At 53.0% G+C, this 12769-nt stretch overlaps 1 protein-coding gene across 2 annotated transcripts in view; it reads left to right on the forward strand.

Moving 5' to 3' along the window:
- The first annotated feature begins 573 nt into the window (after window positions 1–573).
- ess2 (ess-2 splicing factor homolog) overlaps window positions 574–12769 on the forward strand; it is a 38377-nt gene continuing 26181 nt past the window's right edge. For both annotated transcript variants that reach the window (XR_005460328.1, XM_038794220.1), the window contains exons 1-4: window positions 574–796; window positions 3906–4074; window positions 4326–4424; window positions 5919–6088. Coding sequence is in view for 1 of the 2 variants with exons in the window: in XM_038794220.1 (XP_038650148.1) it covers window positions 623–796; window positions 3906–4074; window positions 4326–4424; window positions 5919–6088 (612 nt within the window). In the remaining variant the exon portion in view is untranslated. The remainder of the gene's footprint in view (window positions 797–3905; window positions 4075–4325; window positions 4425–5918; window positions 6089–12769) is intronic.

Below are 12769 nucleotides of genomic sequence, written 5' to 3' on the forward strand. Positions count from 1 at the left end.
GTGGAGCAGGGCCTATCGATGGAGGAGAGCCCTGATAGGTGGGATTGTCCATGGAGAGAGTGGCAGGGTGGGGCTGTCAATAGAAGGAATGGTGGGATGGGCAGGACGGGGAGGGACTGTCGAAGGAGGGATGGGGGGGAATGTTGATGGAGGGAGAGGAGTGACAAGGAATGTCAATGGAGGGAAAGGAGGGGAGAATGCCAATGGAGGGAGTGGCGAGACAGGGAGGAACAGTCAATGGAGAGGCAGGACAGGAGGAGGGACTGTTGATGGAGGGAGAGGCGGGGAATAGGGGCTGTTAATAGAAGGAGAGGCGAGGAGGAGACGCTGTGGATGAGCGGGGTAGACGGTAGACGCAGTTCTGGTTGGGGGCGGGGTCAGTGGCGGGTCAGTGGCGGTTGGGGGCTGGTCAGTGGCAGTTGGGGGCGGGGTCAGTGGCGGTTGGGGGCAGGGTCAGTGGAAGTTGGGGCTGGTCAGTGGCAGTTGGGGGCGGGGTCAGTGGCGGTCGAGGGCGGGGCCTGCCGCCGCCGAGGGGCTGCCGGGATAGCTGACTACACGTCCCGAGATGTAGTGCGGCGCAGCGCAGGCGCAGTTTCAGCGATTCGAAGACCAGGCCTGAGGGATGGGAAGCGAAGGGAAAGCGGAATGGAGCGGGAACCCTAATTGCGGGAGCAAGAACCCCAATTCTGAGAGCGGGAATCCCAATCCCGAAAACGGGGCCCCGGCCGTCGTCGGCACCGAGAGTCCAGGGAATGGTCGGAAAAAAGTGATCCTGGATGAGGAAACGTATATAGGGGTAGGCGGCGAGTTAAAGGTCAAAACACAGGAACACGCCCCCCAACAAACCCACTACCCCCCCCAACAAACCCACCACCCCCCAACAAACCCACTACCCCCCCAACAAACCCACTACCCCCCCAACAAACCCACTACCCCCCCCAACAAACCCACTACCCCCCCCCAACAAACCCACTTACCCCCCCAACAAACCCACTTACCCCCCCAACAAGCCCACTTACCCCCAACAAGCCCACTTACCCCCCAACAAGCCCACTTACCCCCCAACAAGCCCACTTACCCCCCAACAAGCCCACTTACCCCCCAACAAGCCCACTTACCCCCAACAAGCCCACTTACCCCCCAACAAGCCCACTTACCCCCCAACCAGCCCACTTACCCCCCAACCAGCCCGCTTACTCCCCCAACCAGCCCGCTGACCCCCCAACCAGCCCGCTGACCCCCAACCAGCCCGCTGACCCCCCAACCAGCCCGCTGACCCCCCAACCAGCCCGCTGACCCCCCAACCAGCCCGCTGACCCCCCAACCAGCCCGCTGACCCCCCAACCAGCCCGCTGACCCCCCAACCAGCCCGCTGACCCCCCAACCAGCCCGCTGACCCCCCAACCAGCCCGCTGACCCCCCAACCAGCCCGCTGACCCCCCAACCAGCCCGCTGACCCCCCAACCAGCTCGCTGACCCCCCAACCAGCCCGCTGACCCCCCAACCAGCCCGCTGACCCCCCAACCAGCCCGCTGACCCCCCCAACCAGCCCGCTGACCCCCCCCAACCAGCCCGCTGACCCCCCCCAACAACCCCACACACCCCCAACAACCCCACACCCCCAACAACCCCACACACCCCAACAACCCCACACACCCCCAACAACCCCACACACCCCCAACAACCCCACACACCCCCAACAACCCCACACACCCCCAACAACCCCACACACCCCCAACAACCCCACACACCCCCAACAACCCCACACACCCCCACACACCCCCAACAACCCCACACACCCCCCCAACAACCCCACACACCCCCCAACAACCCCACACACCCCCCAACAACCCCACACACCCCCCCAACAACCCCACACACCCCCCCAACAACCCCACACCCCCCCCAACAACCCCACACACCCCCCCCAACAACCCCACACACACCCCCAACACCCCACACACACCCCCAACAACCCACACACCCCCCCCAACAACCCCACACACCCCCCCAACAACCCCACACCCCCCCCCAACAACCCCACACACCCCCACACACCCCCCCCACAACCCCACACACCCCCCCCCACAACCCCACACACCCCCCAACAACCCCCCACACCCCCCAACAACCCCACACACCCCCCAACAACCCACACACCCCCCCCAACAACCCCACACCCCCCCAACAACCCCACACACACCCCCAACAACCCCACACACCCCCCCCCAACAACCCCACACACCCCCCCCAACAACCCCACACACCCCCCAACAACCCACACACCCCCCCCAACAACCCCCCCCCCCCCCAAAAACCCACTTACCCCCAACAAGCCCACTTCCCCCCCCCCCCCCCCCCCCCCCCCAACAACCCCGGCTCCGTCCCCTGCCCCACGGCCCCGGCTCCGTCCCCTGCCCCACGGCCCCGGCTTCCGTCCCCTGCCCCACGGCCCCGGCACCGTCCCCTGCCCCACGGCCCCGGCTCCGTCCCCTGCCCCACGGCCCCGACTCCGTCCCCTGCCCCACGGCCCCGGCTGCGTCCCCTGCCCCACGGCCCCGGCTCCGTCCCCTGCCCCACGGCCCCGGCTCCGTCCCCTGCCCCACGTCCCCGGCTCCGTCCCCTGCCCCACGGCCCCGGCTCCGTCCCCTGCCCCACGGCCCCGGCTCCGTCCCCTGCCCCACGGCCCCGGCTCCGTCCCCTGCCCCACGGCCCCGGCTCCGTCCCCTGCCCCACGGCCCCGGCTCCGTCCCCTGCCCCACGGCCCCGGCTCCGTCCCCTGCCCCACGGCCCCGGCTCCGTCCCCTGCCCCACGGCCCCGGCTCCGTCCCCTGCCCCACGGCCCCGGCTCCGTCCCCTGCCCCACGGCCCCGGCTCCGTCCCCTGCCCCACGGCCCCGGCTCCGTCCCCTGCCCCACGGCCCCGGCTCCGTCCCCTGCCCCACGGCCCCGGCTCCGTCCCCTGCCCCCCGGCACCGTCCCCTGCCCCACGGCCCCGGCTCCGTCCCCTGCCCCACGGCCCCGGCTCCGTCCCCTGCCCCACGGCCCCTGCTCCGTCCCCTGCCCCACGGCCCCTGCTCCGTCCCCTGCCCCACGGCCCCTGCTCCGTCCCCTGCCCCACGGCCCCGGCTCCATCCCCTGCCCCCCGGCTCCGCCCCCGCTCCCTCCTCCTCCGCAGCCCCAACCAGCCTCAGTTACCCCCCCCCTAAACAACCTGATTGAGGAGCAGCGCTCTGAATGCTGTGGCTTCAAATCAACCTGTTGGACTTTAACTTGGTGTTGTGAGACTTCTTACTATTCCACGCGTGGTCTCAAAGTTGTATAGCCATTGATAGACATTTCTATACCTGTACTATCGTGCCCCTGAAATAACGGCCAACATGCTTCCCTAATTGCTTGCTGTACTTGTTAATTGCATGCAAACTTTGTATTTTCTGTACGAGAACAACCAAGACTCCTTGAATATAGACTTTTGGAAGCCGCAAGCCTTTAAAAAAAATAATTCTGCTTTTCTATTCTTCGAGCAGAATGAATAGCCTCATACTTCCCCACATTGTAATCTGTCTGCCACCAAATTGCCAGCACTGATCTTGTGGCACTTCACTGTCACAGCCGCCATCCAAATGTTGCTGTTATGTTCAAAACTGCAATCATTACCTCTCTTGCAAACCAAGCTTTGACTCCTCGATCCTTGTGTATTGCTGACAAAGGAGACATGTAATCAAAGCTTTTTGCCGTGCACTCATCAGGATAGCTCGAAAAAATAACCAGCTGTAATGGGGATGAACAGTCCTAAAACCCTGTAAATTAGCTCTCCAGCTCCAGCATCTGTATTCACCCCTAAACCCTGCAATCTTATCTTTTGTCTGTGTTGTATAATGACTGAACATTGCACTCTATCAACAGAATTTGGAAGAAATTATCCAGCGAGACTTTTTCCCTGATGTTGAAAGGTTACGTGCTCAGAGAGAGTATTTGGAGGCTGAAGAGAGTGGTGACATGGAAAAGATGCGGGAGATAACCATAAAATATGGTTCTTCGTTGCGCAAACCAAACTCGGGGACTCCTGCAGCTTGTAAGTGTGTTTCCTCTCAACTTGTGGATCCACAATCTTGTATTTGTCCAGTTCTGTTTTAAATAATGCTGTGGTTTCTGCTTCCATCACTGTTTCTAGTGACTCCGGTTGGCCCAGGGAAATGAGGCTTGGGCTCCGGCCCCTCGGGGCTCGGGCATGCGGTTCCAGCACGGGGCTTGGTCTCCAGCTGCTTGGGGGCTCGCTGTTCCGGTGACCCTCACTCTACTTGTTTCTGTTCTGATCTCTTGCAGATCTCACTCCTGCTACGTTTGAAACACCGGAAGTTGCCCTTGGATCTCCATCTTCACAAAGTAAAGCAGATCAAGAAGGAAGGCTTGCAGCTGATGAAGGTGATTTTTTTATGATGTGAAGTGCATCATTCTTTAATAAGTAGAAACTCTTCACCTAGCTGTTTTGTGCACCAATAAAGGGACGATGGTGCATCAATAAAAGGACGATGGTGCACCAATAAAGGGACGATGGTGCACCAATAAAGGGACGATGGTGCACCAATAAAGGGACGATGGTGCACCAATAAAGGGACGATGGTGCACCAATAAAGGGACGATGGTGCACCAATAAAGGGACGATGGTGCACCAATAAAGGGACGATGGTGCACCAATAAAGGGACGATGGTGCACCAATAAAGGGACGATGGTGCACCAATAAAGGGACGATGGTGCACCAATAAAGGGACGATGGTGCACCAATAAAGGGACGATGGTGCACCAATAAAGGGACGATGGTGCACCAATAAAGGGACGATGGTGCACCAATAAAGGGACGTTAGTGCATCAATGTGTTGAGCTCAGTCCTTTTGTTTTTGTTCATGGGATGTGGGTGTTGCTGGCTAGGCCAGCATTTATTGCTCATCCCTAATTGCTGAAGATTATTAAAGATTCAACCACATTGCTGTGGTTTGGGGTCACATGTAGGCCAGACCAGTTAACGATGGCCAATTTTCTTCCCCAAAGGATATTAGTAAACCAGATGAATTTTTACAACAATCAGCAATGGTTTTGTGGTCATCTAATTTCACCATGCCATGGTAGGATTTGACCCCGGGTCCTGTCATGAGTGTCCCTTTCAGAAAATACTTTGTCTTATCACATGGCTTCAGTGATGTGATTTTGTTGGTGGAGCTGAGCTGTGGCTGAGAGGTTTCTTTTCTTAGTTTCACCTTCAGATTTGACTGCTGTGGACTCTAGGAGAAAGGAGTGTTTTGTTCCTGTCTCTCTCCTTTCATTTTAGATATCTGTTCCAGTAAAAATCACCTTGGTGATGACTTTAAATATAGTTTGCTTTCTGGATGGGTTTAAACCTGCTGGTGAGACTGGGTCAGAATCTCGGGAAAAGCCAGTCTCATTCAAGTGAGAATGCAGAATGCTGGGCCATGTCCTTGAAAAGGGGGTGTTGGTTTATGGGATTTTGTTTTTGAATTGGAACAGTTGAGAGGGAATTCATTAAGTGTTATACATAGATTACTGTAGCTGTGGGGTATCTTTGTTTGTAATTGATTAAAACTATTGATGTGTGTTTATATAAATGTTAACAACATTATTAGCATAAAGCATATTTTGATTAAAGTGTCTAGGAAGACTGTTGAATAACACCTGAAGGGTAGATAGGCTATTGTGCTCATCCTAGCCAAATTCAACAAAAAAAATTAAGAGGTCAGGTGAACTCCATAATACACTTTGGAGTTTCTAAACTCTGGCCCATAACAGTCCCCAGAGCATTATCCTGGGTCTCTGGATTACTAGTCCAGTGACAATACTGCTACACCACTGCCTTCTGGCCTTGCATCTATCTTACTAAGTGACTGGTGTTTCTTTATTTCCAGGAGAGAAAGATAAGAAGAAGGAAGCGAAGGAGTTGCCAACTTTGGACACCTTCTTGGGTAGAAGTACCAGTGAAGATAACGCCTCCTTCAACCAAATCATTGAGACTGCTGAAGAGAGGAACAAGATCAAATATGCCTGGATGTATGAGGCCGAGGAAGAGTCAAAGCAGGTACAATCTCTTCCCCTGCTTTCTTAGTGTGCGCTATATCTCTGCTGTTTGGTTATGGACCCTTCAACGAACGACAATAGGGCCTAGTATTAAATGGTTGGATGGTTCTGGGATAAGCTGAAGGTGAGGTGACTAATGGTGCTGCCCATTTATGAACAGATACCCAGGTTTAAATCATTCCTTTTAAAAATTCATTTACGGGATGTGGGTGTCGCTGGCTAGGCTAGAATTTATTGCCCATCCCTAGTTGCCCTTCAATAGGTGGTGGTGAGCTGCCTTCTTGAATCGCTATAATCCCTGAGGTGTAGATTTTGACCCTGTGACAGTGGAGGACCGGCGATATAATTCCAAGTCAGAGTGGTGACTGACTTTGAGGGGAACCTCAGATGGTGAGGTTCCCAGGTATCTGCTGCTCTTGTTCTTCGAGATGGTAGTGATCATGGGTTTGGAACATGCTGCCTAAGGAACCTTGGCTAGTTCCTGCAGTGCATCTTGTAGGTGGTACACACGGCTGTCACTGTTCATAGGTGGTGGAGGGATTGGAGATTTGTGGCAGAGAGAGCAATCAAGCGGGCTGCTTTGTCCAAGATGGTGTTGAGCTTCTTGCGTTGTTGGAACTGCGGTCATCCAGACAAGGGAATTGGGGGTTATGGGAAGAGGGCAGGAGAATGGGAATGAGAAACATGTCAGCCATGATTGAATAGCGGAGCAGACACGATGGGCCAATGGCCTAATTCTGTCTTATGGTCTTAAGTGGAAAGTATTCCATCACACTCCTGACTTATGCCTTGTAGATGGTGGACAGGCTTTGTGGGAGTCAGGAGGCGAGTTATTTTCCATAGGATTCCTAGCCTTTGACCTGCTCTGGTAGCCATATTAATATGGCTGGTGCAGTTCAGTTTCTCATCAATGGTAATTCCCCAGGATGTTGATTGAAGGAGATTCAAATATGGTGCCATTGAATGTCAAGGTGTGATGGTTGGATCCTCTCTTGTGGGAGATGGTCATTACCTGGCACTTGTGTGGCGCGAATGTAACTTAGCACTTGTCAGCCCAAGTCTGGATATTCTCCGGGTCTTGCTGCATTTGAAAATGGACTGCTTCGTTATCTAAGGAGTCGAAAATGGTCCTGAACATTGTCCAGTCATCTGAGAACATCCACATTCCTGCTCTTATGATGTAAGGGAGGGAATTGATGATGCAGCTGAAGATGGTTTGGCCTAGGACACTACCTTGAGGAACTCCTGCAGTGATGTCCTGGAGCTGAGATGACTGACCGCCAACCGCAACAACCTTTGTGCCAGGAATGACTCCCAGCCAGTGTAGAGTTACCCCCTGGTTCCCATTGACTCCAGTTTAGCTAGGGCTTCTTGGTGCCATACTCTGTTAAATGCTACCTTGGTGTCAAGGGCAGTCACTTTCGCCTCGCCTCTGGCATCAGCACTTTTGTCCATGTTTGAACCAAGGCTGTAATGAAGTCAGGAGCTGAATGATCATGGTGGAACCCAAACTGAGCATCCGTGAGCAAGATATTGCTGAGTAAGTGCTGCTTGATAGTACTGTTGATGACTCATCTATCACTTTGCTGATGTTGGAGAGTAGACTGATGGGGCGGTAATTGGCTGGGTTGGATTTGTCCTGTTTCTTGTGCACAGGGCACACCTGGGCAATTTTCCACATTGCCGATTGTAGATGTCAGTGTTGTAGCTGTACTGGAACAGTTTGGCTAGGGGTGCGGCAGGTTCTGGAGCACAAATCTTCAGTACTATTGCCGGAATATTGTCAGGGCCCATAACTGTTGTAGTGTCCAGTGCCTTCAGCCATTTCGTAATAACGTGGAGTGATTCGAATTGGCTGCAGACTGACATCTGTGATGCTGGAGAACTCCAGAGGAGACTGAGATGGATCATCCACTTGGCACTTCTGACTGAAGATAATTGTCAGCCTTGTCTTTTGCAGACATGTGCTGGGCTCCTCTATCATTGAGGATGGGGATATTTGTGGAGCCTCCTCTTCCAGTGAGTTGTTTAATTGTCCTCCATCGTTCCCGACTGGATGTGGCAGGACTGCAGAGCTTAGATCTGATTCATTTGTTGTGGAATTGCTTCACTCCATCTATTCCTTTATGCTTCTGCTGATTGGCATACCAGTAGTCCTGTTTTGTAGCTTTCACCAGGTTGACACCTCATTTTTCGGAAGTCTGGTGTTGCTCCTGGCATGCTCTCCTGCACTCTGCATTTAACCAGGGTTGATCCACTGGCTTGGTGGTAATGTTAGAGTGGGGGCGTATGCTGGACCATGAGGTTACAGATTGTGGTTGAGTACACCTCTGCTGCTGATAGTCCACTGTGCCTCATGGTTGCCCAGTCTTGAGTTGCTAGGTCTATTCTAATTCTATCCCATTTACCCCCCCCCCCCCCCCCCCCCCCCCCCCCCCCCCACCACACGCACACAGCAGCAGCGGGGACAGTATACATCCGTATCTCGTGCATCTGTGCAGCTGGAAATATCTAGAGCTAGTGGTGTTTGCCTGGACACTCGCCATGGGAGCACTGTATCTTAGTTTCAGCAGGAGTTGTACCCTGGCCCAAACTCAAACCGTGCCCATACCTCTGAGGTTATTCCATTCGACTCTTTTGAAGGCCTTTTCTGCGACCAGGGAGATGATTACTTCTGGTGTTCTTTCCCAGCATAGGGTCATTATTGTGTCCAGCAGGCGCTTGATGTTCGATGTTGGCTGCCTGCCCATGATAAAGCCCAACTGATCTTCCGCGACTACCTCTGGCACACAACTCTCCAGCCGCCTTGCTAGGGCCTTCACCAGGATCTTTGTGTCTAAGTTAAGTAGTGAGAAGGGCCTGTAGGACTCTCACTCCTTCGGGCACGTCATCCATCAAGGAGCTGCTTCATCTTAAGTCCCCCTCGGTAGAAAATTGCGACGGCTTTATTGACCTTTTCTGTCGCGGTGACTAGCCTGCTGCTTCTGTCTTTAACTTGAGCTATTTCCCTCGTGGCTGCCTGCTTCCTCAGTTGGTGAGCCAGCAGGTGGCTGGCTTTATCTCCAAATTCATAAGAGGTCCCCCGTGTCTAGCAGAGCTGGCACACTGCGTTCCCGGTGGAAAGCAGGTCGAAGTCCGTTTACAATTTTTCCTCTCCACCAGCAGTTCCACGGTGAGGGTCGTGGAGTATCTCCGATCCACCTCCAGTATGAAGTTGACCAGCTGTTGCCTGGCGTCCTCTCCTCCCTCTCTTTACATGCCTTAAATGCAGTAATTTCATCCCTTATCACCGTCTACAGCGCCTCCCAGAATGGTGAGGGTGAGACCTCACCATTCTGATTGTTAGTTTCATGCCCTGTGATCTATGGCCTGTGATGCCCGATCACAACATGCCTTGTTGGCGAGGAGGGCTGTGTCTAACCTCCGTGGGGGGTGTTGAGCCTGGCCCATCTCCGTCCTCACATCCACGTAGTCTGGAGCGTAGTCGGAGATTACAATTGCGGAGTATTCCGCTCCCATTACCCCTGGAAGCTCCAATTTCCCCACTAGTCGATTGCTTTAAGTTCCTGGGGGCCACCATCACCAACAGTCTGTCCTGGTCCACTCACGTTGATGCAACAGTCAAGAAAGCCCAACATCGTCTCTACTTCCTACTGAAGCTAAAGAAATTTGGCATATCTGCATCGACTCTCACAAACCTCAACAGATGTGCGATAGAGAGCATCCTATCCGGCTGCATCGCAGCTTGGAATGGCAACTGCTCGGTCCAAGATCGCAAGAAACTGCAGAGTGTGGTGAACTCAGCCCAACGCATCACACAAGCTTGCCACCCTCACATTGATTCTGTCTACACCTCCCGCTGCCTCAGGAAGGCAGACAGCATTATCAGAGACCCCTCCCACCCAAGCCTTTGCTTCTTCCAGATCCTTCCATCAGGCAGAAGTCTGAAGACTCCCACATGTAGACATAGGAACAGCTTCTTCCCCGCAGCTACAAGGCTGCTCAATGACTCCCCCTTGGACTGATCTGTTCCCTTAAGAACACTATTCCCGACGCCCTATGCTGCTCTTGCTTATGTATTTGCTTTGTTTGGCCCCTTGTTCCGCACTGTGACCAATCACTGTCGATATACCATTTGTCAATGTTCTCTGTTGATTATTCTTTTGTCTACGATGTACATACTGTGTACGTTCCTTGGCCGTAGAAAAATACTTTTCACTGTACTCCGGTACATGTGACAATAAATCAAATCAATCAATCAAATAAGTCTATCCTCGGGTAGACCCTGTGGACCTGGGAAAAGAAGGAGAACTCTCCCATGGGTGCGTGAACCTCCAAGGGTCCACTGCCCCCATCTGCTTGTTAAAGGTGTTCAGCTCCCTTGCCATATTCGGTAGTTTTCCCGATTTGGGGCTGGGTCCTTGGGTTCTGTACGCAGTTGAAGTTTCTCCCCATGGTGAGTCGATGTGTGTCTAGTTGGGGATTTCTGCCCTGGGTTTCTTCATGAAATATGTGTTATCCCAGTTGGGAGAGTACAAGTTTGCCAGGGCCACCGGTACCCCTTCTAAGATACTGTCACCTTGGGTCCGTAGCCGTCTTTGTTGCCGTGAAGGTTGTCCTCTTGTTGAGCAGTATGGCCACCTCGTTAGCCCTTGTCCCATAACAAGATTGGTACGTCTGACCCACCCAACTCTTCCTCACCACAGTTGGTCCTCCTCCCTCAGGTTTGTCTCCTGGAGGAAGATGGCATCGGCCCTCAGACTTTTCAGATGGGCGTAGACTCTGGATCTTTTCACTGGATCATTTAAGTCCCCATATGTTACAGGTGACTATCCTGATGGGGAGAGTTTCTGAACCCCCTCCTCCAGTGGGGTCAATCATACTTGTCTCGTGGATGCACCCCTGCACTCCGGGTTTCCCTTTGTCCAGGGACCATCCAAGGTGGCCGCGTTCACCGTACTTTTCATGTGCCAGCATCCCTGTGCTCCGGGGTTTCCCTTTGTCCGGGGGCCATCCAAGCGGGTCGTCTTTGCCATTTACTCCCATGTGGCTGGGCCCTATACTCCGGGTTTTCCCGTTGCTTTGAGGTCCACCAAGATGGCCGATCTTAGTGCTGCTGTTTTCGCTGCCACCTATCGTAGTCAGCTTTCTATCTGCTCTTCCCATGCCCTCCACCCTTCTGCCAGGCACTCACTCCCTGTTGGGAGCTCTGCCACGGCCCACCCCTTCACCTGTGCTTCCTACACTGGCTTGCTCGCTAGTGTGGTGCCCCCCCACCTGGGAGCGATCTCTGTCTTCTTCCTGCCGCTGTGTTCATCTCTTCCCCTCCAAATGCCACCATCTAATGTCCTTTGGAGGTAAATATGGAACTCCGGGAGAGACTGTGTAGTTCTTGAGCAAATTGTCAAAGGGAGTGATAAGATATTCGAGGTGTTGATAGGCTTAAAAGTGAACAAATCTCCAGGTCCGGATGAATTGTGTACCAGGCAGCTGTGGGAGGCGAGGGAGGTGATTGCAGGGGATCTGACCCAAATTTTTAATTCCTCTTTGGCCATGGGGGAGGAGACAGAAGACTACTAATGTGGTCCCACTATTTAAGAAAGGTTATAGAGGTAAGCCAGGGAACAACAGACAAGTGGGTCTCATGTAAGTGGTAGGGAAACTATTGGAGAAAATTCTGAAGGAGAAGATCTATCTCCACCTGGAGAGGCAAAGTTTGATCAGGAATAGTCTGAATGGCTTTGTCAGAGGGAGATCATGCCTAACAAAGTTGATTGAATTTTTGGAGCAAGTGACTAGGTGTGTAGATGAGGGTAGTGCAGTTGATGTGGTTTACATGGATTTCAGCAAAGCCTTTGACAAGGTACCACATGGGAGACTTCTAAAGAAGGCAAATGCACATGGGATACGGGGTAACTTGATAAGGTGGATTCAAATTGGCTTAGCTTTAGGAGACAGAGGGTAATGACAGACGGCTGTTTTAGTGACTGAAAGCCAATGACCTGTGGTCAGAGGATTTGTGCTAGGTCCCCTATTTGTCATTTATATAAACAACATAGATGACTATGTGAGGGTAGGATCAGTAAGTTTGCAGATGACACAAAGATTGGACGGGTGGTTAACAGTCAGGTTGAGTGTCTTAGGTTACAAGAAGATATGGACAAGATGGTCAAATGGGCAGAAAATGGCTGATGGAATTTAATCCTGAAAAGTGTGAGATGATACACTTTGGAAAGAGTAATTTGACAAGGAAGAATTCAATGAATGACTTGACACTGGGAAGTTCCGAGGAACAAAAGGACCTGGGCGTATTTGTCCATAGATCTCTGAAGGCAGAAGGGCAGGTTAATAAGCTGGTGAAAAAAACAAATAGGACACTTGCCTTTATCAATTGAGGAATAGATTACAAAACCAAGGAGGTCGTGTTGGAGTTATATTGAACTTTGGTGAGGCCACAGCTGGAGTACTGTGTGCAATTCAGGTCTCCACATTATAGGAAGGATATGATTGCTCTGGAGAGGATGCAGAGGCGATTCACCAGGATGTTGTCTTGGAAGGAACATTTAAGTTATGAAGCGAGGTTCGATAGGTTTGGGCTGTTTTCGCTGGAGCAGAGAAGACTGAGGGGCGACCTGATTGAGTTGTACAAGGTTATGAAGGGCATGGACAGGGTGGATAGGGA

The sequence above is a fragment of the Scyliorhinus canicula genome, chromosome 1 (assembly GCF_902713615.1).
Source record: "Scyliorhinus canicula chromosome 1, sScyCan1.1, whole genome shotgun sequence".
Lineage (NCBI taxonomy): Eukaryota > Metazoa > Chordata > Chondrichthyes > Carcharhiniformes > Scyliorhinidae > Scyliorhinus > Scyliorhinus canicula.